Below are 15,035 nucleotides of genomic sequence, written 5' to 3' on the forward strand. Positions count from 1 at the left end.
CTTCTGTCTTTATATTTTTTTTTCTCTTTTCCTTCAAAAATCTACGCAAGTTATTTTATATTTATGATACATACGTTGTTCGAAATATTTTAAGAGATAAGTTAATTAAAAATAGAGTGAAAAAATTGTATGAAGAAATCTATAAATTAAAAATAGATTGTGAGAATAATTTATTTCAACAAGTTGTATGGTTCAATTATTATTTGTAAAAAATAATTTATTCTGATTATAATATGCAGAATATATAAATGATTGATATTTTGATGGGGATAATTTGATTATGTTATTTTAAAAGTCCAGATACTAGTTGGATAAAATCTTAAGTAGAAAATTATTCTAATTTAATAAATTTTTATTTTTATAAAAAATTTAATATTAAAAAAATAAAATTTCAACTACTCAAACCTCTTTGAGAAGCATTAAATCTATACGCTTTTTTGAGAAGCGTCATGTTCTTGCGCTTGTTTAATAGGCATCAAGATTTAGTGCCAACACACTTTGTCACTATCATCCAACAATCAAATCTTAAAATTTCAAATAATTTTTTTCAAATTCTAAATTCACAAATAAAAAATTCTATAACTCATATTTGACAAAAACCTCCCGGCAAATCATGTAGAAGATGGCTAGGGTTTTAAGCATATAACGGTATATAGCAAGGCTAGCTATGGGCTCAATTCATAAGCCCAAGAATTTGTAAGGCTTAAGCGGCCTTTTAATTTCAACGCTGTAGAGTGTTGACTAGAGACAATTTCCGAACCGGTGCGTTTAGACGGGTGCCTTAGGCGTCAAAGAATTCAGCCCAGGCGCGTAGTGGACTAGCGGTGATGCCGTTCTTCTAATTTAGAAAATTCCAATTTTATTCGCGTGAAACCGACGGTGAAAGTGAAGCAAGAACGACGGGTTGGTATTCCTAACAAGTAACAACTATAAATTTGACGAAAAAAAAAAAAAAAAAGAAGAAACAACTATAAAAACTAAATTGGATTAGTCTTGTCGGTGCCTGAAAATTGATCGTCCGGCGACTTCCCTACCATCCGTATTGGCTCCGTCTACGTAAACGCGCAGAGGCACACATTGTGTCTATTGATCTACAGAAGTTGATGAAAAATGGCGGTGGAAAGGTGTTGGCCGACGATGGATCTGCTACGATCGGAGTCTATGCAATTGGTTCAAGTGATCATTCCAATTGAATCGTCTCATCGCGCAATCTCATATCTCGGTGACCTTGGTCTCTTCCAATTCAAAGATGTGAGCATCTTTCGTCATAAGATTTTCTCTTTGTTTGTCAAATGTGGATCATTCTTTGATGATGATATTATTTCCGTTTTCAAACGGTTTCGCGCTCTCTCTCTCGGTTTGCTCTTATTAGTCAGATTTATCATTTATGTGAATTTAGTTGAACTTGTATCTTATATTGATCTTGCAAGTGCATTTTTCATTTTCATTTTTCTTGTTGAATCATTTTGTAGTTTAAATAATGTGCGTAAGCTGCGAAAAATGATCTGAGACTTGAGATTTGAGGTCATTCTTCTTTAGCTAGAGGCCTAGTATGCAAAAGTTCAGGAAATTAGGTGGTTCTGGTTGAGATTTGAGAGTTGAGACATGGAAATGATATCAGCTAAATTCACTTTGGAGAGCCTTCTTTTTTCTCTTTTCTGGTTGACATATCATAGAACTAATGCATTGCGCATGTCTTCATACATTGCAGCTCAATGCTGAAAAGAGCCCGTTCCAGCGGACATATGCTGCTCAGGTGTGTCATTTGCTGTACAACTTGCTGAAACAAAAAATTTCTCCTCTGCTTTTGTGAATTTGTATCATATTATTAGCATCCCGAGATGCTATAAATTATAATGTGAAAATGTCCTCGAATATTGACTTCTCTTTTCCATTTCTGCTACACTTTCACTGAATTGTATTTCATTTTTAAACTAAACTAAATTGTTATTCATACCTGATATGCATTTACCTATTGTGTATTTCTACAAATAGATAAAAAGATGTGCAGAAATGGCTCGCAAGCTGCGTTTCTTCAAGGAACATATGACTAAGACTGGGTTGTTGCCGTCAAAGAGGTCTGCAACAAGCAATGATATTGATTTGGACAATTTGGAGGTATTATAAATTATTAAAGAGTATTTTCTACTTTTTGTTAAAGCAACTTATCTATTGGTTTATATTAGGTGAAACTTGGTGAACTTGAAGCTGAGCTGATAGAGATAAATTCAAATAATGAAAAGTTAGAGCGCTCATACAATGAACTAGTAGAGTATAAGCTTGTTCTACAGAAGGTATGGCTTGTTTTTCTCTTGTTGCCTTTTAGGTTGTACTTAAATTTTTCTACCCTAGTGTAAAATATAGTCAGCTACTGAGAAATTGGATTGAATAGTCTGTTAAGCTACTGTGTTGCTATATGCAACTGTATTTTACTAGAGATAAAGGCCTCTTTCTCTCCCTTCCACCCACCCACCCACACACACACACAATAAAACTTGATAGACCAAAAGCTCTCGAAATGAGAATGAACAGGTAAGGTGCATTTTCTGTCAAAAGAAAATTCTTATTGGCATCTCCACATTCTATTTATCTATTTAAGCTTGACATTCTTGCAGTTCAGAAATTAGATTGCTGTTTCTGGTGTCATGGAATACAACCATAATATGGCACTATTTTAGCTTTGGAAAGAATCTGTGAAATAACATTGGCATTTTTTCAATTCTCATGTCAGGCTGGTGAACTTTTCTATTCAGCACAGAGAAGTGCTGCAGTTCAGCAAAGAGAACATGATGTACATAACAATGGTGAACGACCCATTGACAGTCCATTGTTGTTGGAGCAAGTACAGCTTTTAGCTTTTTTCTTTTCTTTTCTCTAGCAGTTGAAGTTTTTCTGGAACTGATACTTAGGAAGTCAACATATGTAGGAAATGATGACAGATCCATCAAAGCAAGTTAAGCTGGGCTTTGTTAGTGGCCTGGTGCCAAGAGAAAAATCAATGGCTTTTGAAAGGATTCTGTTTCGTGCAACCAGGGGCAATGTGTTTCTGAAGCAATCTGTGGTTGAAAATTCTGTTGTTGATCCTGTTTCTGGAGAGAAGGTTTATGCCTGGAAGTTTCTTTATCTATATTTTGGTACAGAGCTTGAGTTTGCAGCCTTTTTATTGCAGAAACTTATGAGGTATCAATTTACAGGTTGAGAAAAATGTATTTGTTGTTTTCTACTCTGGTGAAAGAGCAAAGAGCAAAATCCTCAAAATCTGTGAGGCCTTTGGAGCAAACCGTTATCCTTTCGCTGAGGACCTTAGCAAACAATATCAGACGATGACAGAGGTAAAGACTGTGCCTTCCTTTGTGCACCTTATTTCTCTATCATGAGGAATGAGGGCTTTGTTTTTAGTTCAGTAGTCATTATTTCAGTCTGATGTGTAGTTTTTAATTTTCAACAACTTCTAGGTGTCTGCAAGACTTGCAGAGCTGAAGACTACCATAGATGCTGGATTGGCTCACCGGAGCAATTTGTTACAAACAATCGGATTTCAGTTTGAGCTGTGGAATCTACTGGTTTGTTTGAGTCACTTTGTTCAATACTTTGAGTCTTTAAGTTACTGTTCAATGCAAAAGCATTTATATATATTGGGATGGGATTGACCAATATTGTGATGTGTTTTAGGTATACTGTTGAATTAAATGTTTGCTATATTGAAAGTTTTTTAGCTAACTAACTTTGCTTTCTATAACATATATAGGTGAAGAAGGAAAAATATATTTACCACACTTTAAATATGCTTAGCATTGATGTGACAAAGAAGTGTCTTGTTGCTGAAGGTTGGTGTCCTGTTTTTGCAACAGATCAGGTGTGCTTTTTTGACTTGCATTCTCATGATTTCTTGAAATCTTGCTGGAAGCCTATTCCAATAGGGTATGCCCGATATAGTTGAACAGTATGGTTGAACTACTATATCTAGTCATCTTATTGTTGTTTTCTGCAGATTAAAAATGCACTGCAAGAGGCATCTGTAGATAGCAACTCACAAATTGGAGCAATATTCCAGGTTTTGCAAACAAAGGAATCACCGCCTACCTATTTTTGCACGAACAAATTCACTTCCGCATTTCAAGAAATTGTAGATGCATACGGGTTAGTTATTTATATCATATAGCTAATACATTGAGTTCCAAATTGCTGGATGTGATTTTTGTAGGAGAAAACATCTAACAATAATATCATGATGCTTACAGTATATCACCTTGATGAAACTTTTGGATACATTAGCATCATACATTGTGCCAGTTATGTGTGGGGCTTTTCAGAATCTACATTATCTTCAAGTTATGGATATTTAGTTGCTTAGTATCTGTGGAGAGAAGTTGGAGTCATGGTATTTGGGAGGAAGAAACTAGAAAGACATTTGGCCTGCCCTTGCTGAATAGGAAGATGCTATGATGGTTGTTTACTTGTTCCATTGATAATAAAACTGCAGTGGCTGCATTGAATTGAGTCTAAGCATTTTCTTCCTTACAATTTTCATTGTTTCATTGGTCAAACTGTCATGTAGTTTTTTAAATTTGATTTGAGATTGGTTGTCCATGTCTTGATTATAATGAACATACTGAAAGGCTAAAGTTGAAATTGGGGTTTCCTCCTGCTACACAAGTTGTGTTGCAAGCATTATACTTGACTAGTTTACTTTTCAATTGCTGAAATCATTTTTTGAGATGTTAACTAACAAATTTCCTGTTCCAGGATTGCCAAGTACCAGGAAGCAAATCCCAGTGTGTATACAATCATCACATTCCCTTTCCTTTTTGCTGTAATGTTTGGCGATTGGGGCCATGGTATTTGCTTGCTGCTGGCAACATTGTATTTCATTATTAGGGAAAGGAAGTTGTCTAGCCAGGTAATTGCTGTTTAATTGGTTTTAGAAAGGTTTTCCTCTTCATTGCTATATGTTTGAGCTTACTTATTTTTAAAACAGAAACTTGGAGACATCATGGAAATGACTTTTGGTGGCCGTTATGTTATTATGATGATGGCAATCTTTTCAATTTACACTGGACTGATATACAATGAATTCTTTTCAGTCCCATTTGAACTATTTGGCCCTTCTGCCTATGCTTGTCGTGACCCATCATGCAGGTATTAGACCAGCAAAGTAAATCTTTACAAATACACCATAACCCATTTGTCTCCTGAGAATTAACTAGACTCTATTTGCATTGCAGAGATGCTACTACTGCTGGTCTAACTAAGGTTCATGCCACTTATCCATTTGGTATTGATCCCAAGTGGCATGGTACTCGGAGCGAGTTGCCTTTTCTTAACTCATTAAAGATGAAAATGTCAATTCTATTCGGAGTGGCCCAAATGAATCTTGGGATTATGATGAGCTACTTCAATGCAAAGTTCTTTCGAGATGACCTAAATATCTGGTGAGTTATGTCTCAGTTTCCTTGCTGCTTGCAAGTATATGTGTTGTTGCATCTCTTATGAACAGTTAGCAAAATAAGGTAGCTGCATTCTCTTGTCAGTCTTTCATAGCTTAATCTCTTATCTGCAGTTATCTTTAAATTGCTCGAACTTTTGTCTCTAGTTTTTGTCTTTTTGAGGAAAGAGTGGTAGGGCCTAGAGTCGTGTTATAGCTATAGATGATTAGTTCTTAATAGCTTATTTCTTACTTTGTTAATGGTTTTTAATTTCTGAAGGGTGTTTTTCTGAATCTTCAGAAAATTCAATAACAAATCGTTTTGCTCTAGGTATCAGTTTGTTCCCCAGATGATTTTCCTAAACAGCTTGTTTGGCTACCTTTCACTCCTCATAATTGTGAAATGGTGCACTGGATCTCAAGCTGATTTGTATCATGTGATTATATACATGTTTTTGAGTCCTACTGATGATCTGGGTGACAATCAACTTTTCATTGGTCAGAAATTCCTTCAGGTTTAATATATATGATTATGATTACGCTGAAGTTTTCTCTTCCTTGTATTAAGCAATAGATATTCGTTCTTAAGATGTTCCATGTTTTGCTACCCAGCTTTTGTTCCTACTGTCAGCCCTTGTTGCTGTACCATGGATGCTGTTTCCAAAGCCATTTCTCTTGAAGAAGAAACACGAGGAAGTAAGCTAAAGTCTTTAATTTCACTATAGATGTCTTTGTTGCATGCTCATGTCAATTCCATTGACCCTGGCATTTCTAAATGCCATGTGCAGAGATTCCGAGGTCAAACCTATGCCCTGGTTGACAGCATGGATGATCCTCTTGACATAGATTCCCATTATGATTCCCATAAGCGTGAGGAATTTGAATTCAGCGAGGTCTTTGTTCACCAACTTATACACACGATAGAGTTTGTGCTCGGAGCAGTATCTAATACGGCTTCATATCTACGTTTGTGGGCACTCAGGTTGGTCCTCAACTCCTCAAACTTGTTGTTTAAGCTTGATTTCGAACCTTTATATCAATCCACATTTATGGTTACTCGTTAGAATATTGTTGACCTGATTTTCTTTATTATTAAGTGGGTTGTATTCACCGTCATTTGTCCAGTTCATTGAAATAACCTCAAGTGTAGATTGCCAGATTTGATATATTTGAAATACTGCTAAAGGATGACAAAAATAGATAATATTATCATCAATATTGATAATGTGTAAGAACTGTTGTGGATTGCCTCCTGTTATTTGAATGTATTTGGAGATTGGAGAAAGATTAATTGGCTTCTTTTAGAATGCTATGGTATTCAATTCTAAATTTTTTTCTTCTGCATAGAAAATTGAGTCTTGTAGATTATATTATCAGAATCCAGACTGAAGAACCTATGGCTAAATTATTATTCTTGTCAATATATATATAAGTGACCTGTTTAAATTCATGCACGTATGTCAAGTGGCACATTTAAACTTGTATATTTGTGATAAGTGTCACACTTATTATTATAATTTTTTATATGACTTAATTTTTCTTTAGTGCATGACTTTTTAATTTTGTATAAATTTTTAATATAATATATTAATTTATAATTAAAAAAATCTAAAACTAAAAATTAACTACAACTTAAAATATATTTTTTTAATTATATTTCTATTATTAGTGAATAATAAATTTATATATTTATGTATATATATATATATATATAATTGAAATCGACGAGAGATTGATTAATGTCACTATTGAACTTACATAAGAGATTAAGAGATTGATAAGTGATACAATTAATCATATATATTTATAATATGTAGTGTAAATATATTTATAATTTTTTATATATTTTTAATTTTATTTTTATATAAAATAATAATTAATATATATGTAATAAATACAATTTATTATTTTTTAAATAACTATTAATGTGTGATCTTTTGATTTTCTACTATTCTCTAATATAATAAATATAATTTTTATTATATTTATTATAATAAATATAATTTATTATTTTTTTAATCATTATTAATGTATGATCTTTTAATTTTCTACTATTTTCTAAAATGATAAATATAATTTTTACGTCACTTTTATATGATCTTTTTGATATCCTACTACTTTTTAATATATTATATTATTAATTTGCAACAAAAATTTTATTGTATTTTTATTGTTAAAAAAACTTTATTGTATTTTTTATTTTAATAATAAATAAAATGTTAAAAATATATTTTTAAAAATTGAATAACCACAATATAAAAAGATGCACTTTTACCATATAGCAATAATTCAATTCTATAACAAAAAGATCATATAAAAAGTTTTTAGTATTATTATTTATTTATTTGACAATTTTATAAAATTGTAACTAATATAATTTAATTACAAATACTCTATATTCTATGAATAATTACATAGAATAAATATATGTAATCGATTAAAATTATTATAAAAAAGTATTAACTGTGATAAAAATATAAAATAATTAAACAATTAATAGAATTAATTGTATAAAATATTATCAAGCTAATATTTTATTCAATTCAAATAACTATAAAAAGTTAATAAATATAGATAATTAAAATATAATAAAAAGTAAAATTGTGATTCTAATACTCTAGTCATAAAACCCATTAGCACATATTTTATTACATGTATTTCTTCACACAACTCTCTCTCCTCCATTTTCAAATGACTCATGTTTTGAAACTTTTCTTTCTTATTATATTTTTTAGCATTTAACATGAGATGCATGGTTACACTCCTCTCGCAGCCAACTCAATCTCTTGGCTAGATTAAAGTTGAATGATGAGGTATCTAGATATTTGGAGAGATTATCTTATTCTTTCTTAATAGTGAAATATATTTATATCATGGTTGTCGTGAAGCTATTCATTCTATTATAAAGCATTGTTCGCCATGATTGATAGACTTGAAGGGTTGAGGAGTATTGTAATAAAATAAATGATTCTCCTCTATCACCACCACTACAGCCACTGCCATGCACCACTGTTGGAAGAGCTTAATAAATTTTATTTTCCTAAAAATATAGTTTCTTGAATAGAATTTATTATTGTATTATTAAGAATACATGATAATAAGTACTAAAATATTTATTTTTTTTATAATTGAATTTGATGGTACATGGATTTATGCTTATTACTATTTTGAGTTTAAAATTTTAGAGGAAATGTTTTGGTTCTCTTAGTAGACGTCTGAGTTTAAAATTTTAGAGGAAATGTTTTGGTTCTCTTAGCAGACGTCGTAAATTTATATGAAAATAAATTTTATTTTATAGAATAATACCATACAATAATAATATCAAACATTTTAACATCCGCACAATGTTAGGCAAACGACTTGTTTCATGTATAATGCAGTATGATCAAAGGTGGCAAACGTTTTGCATCTCTATGATTTCTGATGAACCTGAAACTAGCTGAACACCCCATTTATACTAAATATCTTCAAATAACATTCTTTTCATAAGTGAATAATTGTTGTTTTAATCTTTATATTCATGTTGCCCCAGTATGTGCAGGGTTTGCAGAATCTTTCTCTGATGTTCCCAAAATCTAATCTGTTGACTAGATGGTTAATATCTTATGTCTAGAGGCAGCCTTTAGGGTGCATCTCTCATTATAAAAATAAGCATGTCGTACTTCATTACTTTTTGTATGATCTAATTTGTCTGTTTTTGATGCTTTTTTTAGTTTGGCACATTCAGAGTTATCAAGCGTATTTTATGACAAGGTTCTACTTCTGGCCTGGGGGTGAGTTCCTTTGTCCGTGTTTTTGTTGTATCAGAACCAATTTCTGATGTTGAATCTCGTAACAAATGTTCTGTTAATGACTGCAGGTTCAACAATACTACTATTCTTATTATTGGCATAATTGTTTTCATATGTGCAACTGTTGGTGTGCTTCTAGTGATGGAAACCCTAAGTGCATTCCTACATGCGCTGCGTCTTCACTGGGTAGAGTTCCAGAACAAGTTCTACGAGGGAGATGGATGCAAATTCCACCCATTTTCATTTGCTTTACTTGGCGATGAGGATGAATGATAATATTCACTGCAGAATATGGTTAAAAGGCCAAAAGATGAGAAGCAGAATCTAACCATACACTGTATTTGTTGAACTATAGGAAACTTACAATTCTTTTAAAATTAGAGTAGTTCCTCGCGAGTTTTGAAGAATATCCCTTTGCATTTGTGATTAACAAAATAAATAATCGTGCAGCCTGGTAGCCAATTGCCTGCTTATCTGTTGAACAGCAGAACAGTGATACCAGTCCTATTGATATGTATTATTCGTTAGTGATTCTTTGGTGTGTTGGAATAAGAATTTTCACTGTTTTTCCAAATAATAATTTCAAAATGATGGATGTGCTATAAAAGATTTCAAAACAGAAGAAAAGACTTGCAACAAGATTATGTACAAATAAATTATATAGGCCCCTTATCTAGGAGAAATATTCATTGGTGGCACAGTCAACCGTAAATAAAGTCCCCATGATGAGAATATTACAAATAGCAACCACATATTGACAGTTTTAGATATTTCTAAAGGAAAAAGATATTATGACAATATACATCACAATGGATATACACACTAAATGCATAATTTACTGAGAAGTGGCATGAATAGCAGCAACAGAAGAGACCATGGCGTCCACTCCACAAATGTTGCGACCCCGGCAGATTTTGTAATACCCATTCTCTCCCCAATTTTCTCCCCAGGAGTTCTTGATAATCCAGAAAGGCTTTTCCTTAAACCGAATAGGAGCATAGCCTGCAGCTCCATAACCCACAAGAAGCACCCCATGATCCTGACGCTTTGAGCAAATGTATGGGCAAGAAACTCCTCCTATGTATGTCTGCATAAACATTGCGTTGATCCCCACTGCACAGTGGAAAAGCATCAAAAGAAAACTTAAAAATTAGCAAAACTATAATACAATTATAACAGGAACCACAAATGTTAATTCCTGGAATGAAGTATGAACTGCCACAAAGTACCTGCAAGTGGACCATGATTCACCAAATTTGCAGCAATTTGATCTTCATCAATAGAAATAACACTGAAGTTAGATACAGATGCAGCAATTTTGCTCCTGTCAAACTTGCAGGATCCACGATCAGTCCCAGTGTAAGGATAATCCTCCTCGCGTTCCAGTCCACCAGCCTTGAGGGTGTACTCAAAAGCAGAAGTCATCAACCCTCCATTGCAGCCTGAATCACAGGCACCATATTCTTCTGGATCGCACTACAAAAGTTACAGGGCTTGTGATATGAATAAAGACCCATAAAATATAAGATAACGAATTCTTTGGCGCAACGGTGCATCCAAGCAGCAGTATTGTACTTCAATCTCAACCTATAGGAACCTATAAGTAGGAAGTAAACACCTGAACAAGTAAATAGTTCCCCTCTACACGTCGATTACCTAAATCGAGTTTATGTGTAAGAAATACCATGAAACATAACTATTGATAGAAAACTAATATGATCCAGGATCTTGGACAAGTTCACAATCAAAAAGAAAATATATATTGGATCAAATTCCAAATTAGGACGTCTAATAGAGGAATAAATTTAGAGGAAGATTCCAACCTCATGGTCGCAATCCACAAGCTGCTGCTCACTCAAGCTCACCAGCTTCCCCGTTGATAAGAAGTGAGCTCCTTCAAGAGCCCCGGTGGCACTAAATGACCAACAAGATCCACACGATCCCTGCAGAATCCAAACATTTAAAATATCTTCATTTATAAATAAAAAAGAAAAAAGAAAAAAAATCCACAGCTACACGAACATACCTGGTCCTTGACGTTTGTGACCGCACCCTTATCACGCCAGTCAAAATCGGTCGGAAGATCGTTAGTCGGAAGAATCGGTGCCTCATGAGCATCGGCCGGCAATCGGAGCCTCTTCAAGCCAAGGTACTGACGGCGGAACTCGCGTGGCGTCAAGTCCGAGAACTTCGTGACCCCATGGACTGCAGTAGGATCCATCATCTGGTGCTTCCGCGCTCGTCGGAGATTAGCCTTGAACACTTTGAAACGGTAGTCGTGCTCCTCCTGCGTGGCATAGTTTTTCCCAAAACTAGCCTTGAAAGTAGTGAAGTGGTGCTCAGCGTTCAGCAGGTGATCCTCAGCGTCCGGCACGACTTGACGAATCAAAGGATCCTCGACCTCATCGGGTGATACGGTGGCGGCGAAGGTAGATGAGAGGAGGATGCAGATGAGGAGAGAAAAGAGGCAAAAGCGCTCCATTGTTGCTGAGAAATGTGTGGAGAGCGCGCAGTAGGCTGAGGGTAACGAGATATTTCTGACTGTGAGCGCGGATTTTAAAAAGAAAGAAATGACTCCAAGACGATGGTATGTAAGTGGATTGATTGGTACAAGAAGGTGACACGAATAAGCTTTGTATTTGCTGGAATTATTAGGCTGCAACTTGATGAGCTAGAAAACAAAGCCTCTGATATTTTGTGTGTTTATGAAGCGGACCATTGTTCGAGCGTGCACTCTTTTGCCTTGGCCGGTGGCTGATGCAATTCATGTATTATTTAAATCATTATTAATTTAGTAATATAACATGAATTCATTTAAATAAACAATTTAAATTTTGCAAATTTCCTATACATAAGAATATACAAATATTTTATGAAAAACAAGTAAAGCCATAAGATGAAGTCAAATGCCATAATAATATTTCTAAACAGACTCTCATGAATATTAATTAGCGAAATTACAAAATGTTGCGGACAATAATGACCTAATTGTTTTTTTTTTCTCGAAAAGAAAAAGGATGTTTCTTACAGGGCCAGGGGACCACATCCTGTTGGGTGTTTGGAATTTTGTTTTTCCTCCATTGGCTTGTCAGGTCATTGTTCATATTTGGTCCCACAACTGTGTGTTTTTCATTCATTAATTTGTAGAATTTCAACCACATTGCTGTCCCGATTTGGTCGTCCTATACGCAACTAAGCTTATTTGGAGCATTGTCCACCCATGCCAATTCGTGACGTCTTTTTACTGCTCCCCCCCTTTTTTTTTATATTTTATACAAGCTTAGTGAGCTAAGCAATACGTACACAGGAGGTAACTTTCTCACTTTTTTATTATTAGTCTATTTCAAATTAAGAATTTAATTTAATTAATTTTTTCACATTATTATCTTATTTGAAATTAAAAAAATTTAATTTATTAATTTAAAATTTTTATTTAATAGAAAGTTAAAATTTAGTATGATTTTAAAGAATTTTTTTTCTTATAAAAAACCCATAACCAAAACTAAGGGTATAAATGAAAATACTCAAATTTAATACCTCAAACTCTTAACACCTAAACAAGAATAAATCAAACTACTTCTTAATTGACTATTTATTTCAAAATTCAGAATTAGTATTTCGCAATCATAACGTCCAATATTTTTTTTTTCACTGTAATTTTTACACAAAAAAGTCCATATGACAATAGGCACAAATAAGGCCCACGACATGAAAAATAAACCGAGTTGCAATTAACACAATACGGCCTATCAAAAAGCCCATTCATAACCATAATTTAGGTACACCCCTTGCATTTGCTCGCGCAAGCACCAATCAATGAAGATTAAAAAATGCCCTAACACATGTCAATGCCCCTCAATTTTACAAAAAAAAAAAATATAATGATATCCTAAATTTTAAAAACGTTTAATATCCATGAACTATTTAAAATTTAAATTAAGATGATATTGCAATCCTAAACAGTAAGTAGCATCAATATTTCATATTATCTTAATTCAATTTAAATTTAAAAATAATATTTTTTTATATGTACAAAAATATAGAATGAGTTTTAATTTTAAAAATTATACATTATATATAATAATAATTATTAAACTATGTTAGAGATAAAATTATGTGGTAATTTAAATTTTGTGGATATATATTTATGTATTTGTAGTTCATATTTTTGTGTACTAAGATTATAATGTCATATTAATTATATTTAAACAAAATTTAGAATTTTTCGGTAAAGTTTAGGTAGTGAAAATATATATTTAGGTACTAAAAAATGAGCTTGTTCTCCATAAAGTATTTTGGGTGCCTAGACAAATTAGATACCAATCTAGAAAAAGCTTTATGGTTCACTCTTCACCGCCTCCTATCGGTTCCAATGCTCTCACAACTGACTCACGGAATAAGAGAGAAGCCTACAGCATCTCAACTTTGTGTAGTCATGATACCCATAATCACTCTAGCATTATGATCTTCTATCGGTTCCAATGCTCTCACAACTGACTCACGGAATAAGAGAGAAGCCTACAACATCTCAACTTTGTGTAGTCATGATACCCATAATCACTCTAGCATTATGATCTTCAAAGCTATTGATGAACCAAGATTAAGTGGGGTCACTAGATGTGAACAGCAGTAATGTGTTTTGATTTAATGGATAGATCAATAAACTGTGATTTATTTGACGAGAGGAGAATGCTTTTAAAATTTTAGATGGGTTCCTTCATACTCGATTTATAGGAAAGGGTTTATAAAATATGAGAAAAAATGTCAGAGGTATACCGGAGAATCTGGTGGAGACCCTCTGATATTCAAGTCAAATTTAGAATTTTTTTTGTGATGTAGAAAGAAATAAAATAGAGAGGAAAAGAGAATAAAAAGTTTCAGAGAGAATAGAGATGATATGTTCGAGAGTTTCTGTGTGAGTGTCAAAAAGAGAGAGTCTGGTCTGTCTTTTAGGTTTGATGAGTGATATCTATACCTCTTGTCGTTTTGACACCCCTTCTGTCGTATCCCATAAGACTGGACGTGAATGTTCTTATGCAAATACGTTAGGCGACTTATTAATAATGGGTGATTGGATAATAAATGCGGAGCCGGCTAGTTCATACCTTATCTATCGTGTGCACGTTAATCTATTTTACCGTACATACATTTATGATTCCGGTGATGTACCAAAGATACGACAAGTGTGTAGGAGGTCGGCATCCTACTCCAGTCTTATTAGGTCGTGCTTAGCTCACCTAGTCTATATTGAGGTGGGGTCCTTTGGTCACTAAGGTCGGTAGTGTCCATATATTTGTGGTACGAGTTTTAAAGAGGTTTACCTGTCTGTTCTCGGCTTTGGTTAAATCAGGGGTGTTGGTTATAACGACTTGGATACCGGACCGCTACCAGTGCTATGATTCAGATCGACTTAAGGTCGCCAAAACCCATAGTAAGCCTACTATACATCCTGGGTACTTGATAAAATCCTATACATAATCATAAAAACTTAAACATTCCATGAAACCAAGCTCAACTTGTACATACATCATATTGAAAACATAAAACTCATACTAGAGCCCTCATCAAATGCTCTAGTATGGTTAATATCACATGTCTCAAGTTTAGTTCAAACATAACTTATAATTAAAAACTTTTACATAAGGATCATGTTAATATGGATTACAATGATAAAAAACTAGGCAAAGCACAATTCTAATCCATTATACAATACATGTCCACAACTATTCTATTACATCAAACTATACCAGCTATTATGCTGACTTCCCGATCTATCTTCGACCCTGCAAACCTGGGGTTAGGGGAAAGGGATAAGCTAC

The 15,035-nt window shown here is 33.6% G+C and overlaps 2 protein-coding genes across 2 annotated transcripts; one reads left to right on the forward strand and one right to left on the reverse strand.

Annotated features, from left to right (window-relative positions):
* The first annotated feature begins 801 nt into the window (after window positions 1-801).
* LOC110605957 (V-type proton ATPase subunit a2) lies at window positions 802-9,790 on the forward strand. Its single transcript, XM_021744651.2, has 18 exons — window positions 802-1,251; window positions 1,712-1,756; window positions 1,996-2,118; window positions 2,187-2,294; window positions 2,732-2,842; window positions 2,927-3,100; window positions 3,195-3,332; window positions 3,456-3,563; window positions 3,749-3,856; window positions 3,992-4,140; window positions 4,747-4,900; window positions 4,979-5,139; window positions 5,226-5,432; window positions 5,757-5,940; window positions 6,038-6,121; window positions 6,214-6,407; window positions 9,139-9,198; window positions 9,285-9,790. Exons 1-18 carry the CDS (start codon window positions 1,111-1,113, stop codon window positions 9,487-9,489), a joined length of 2,454 nt encoding a protein of 817 aa, XP_021600343.2. The 5' UTR covers window positions 802-1,110; the 3' UTR covers window positions 9,490-9,790.
* Window positions 9,791-9,846: 56 nt separating this feature from the next.
* LOC110605958 (probable cysteine protease RD19C) lies at window positions 9,847-11,876 on the reverse strand. Its single transcript, XM_021744652.2, has 4 exons — window positions 11,243-11,876; window positions 11,040-11,159; window positions 10,446-10,692; window positions 9,847-10,329 (listed from the first exon to the last, which is right to left on the reverse strand). The coding sequence occupies exons 1-4, from the start codon at window positions 11,696-11,698 to the stop codon at window positions 10,052-10,054; spliced, it is 1,101 nt and encodes a 366-aa protein (XP_021600344.1). The 5' UTR covers window positions 11,699-11,876; the 3' UTR covers window positions 9,847-10,051.
* Window positions 11,877-15,035: the final 3,159 nt, after the last annotated feature.

Source organism: Manihot esculenta, chromosome 18, assembly GCF_001659605.2.
Source record: "Manihot esculenta cultivar AM560-2 chromosome 18, M.esculenta_v8, whole genome shotgun sequence".
Taxonomy (NCBI): domain Eukaryota; kingdom Viridiplantae; phylum Streptophyta; class Magnoliopsida; order Malpighiales; family Euphorbiaceae; genus Manihot; species Manihot esculenta.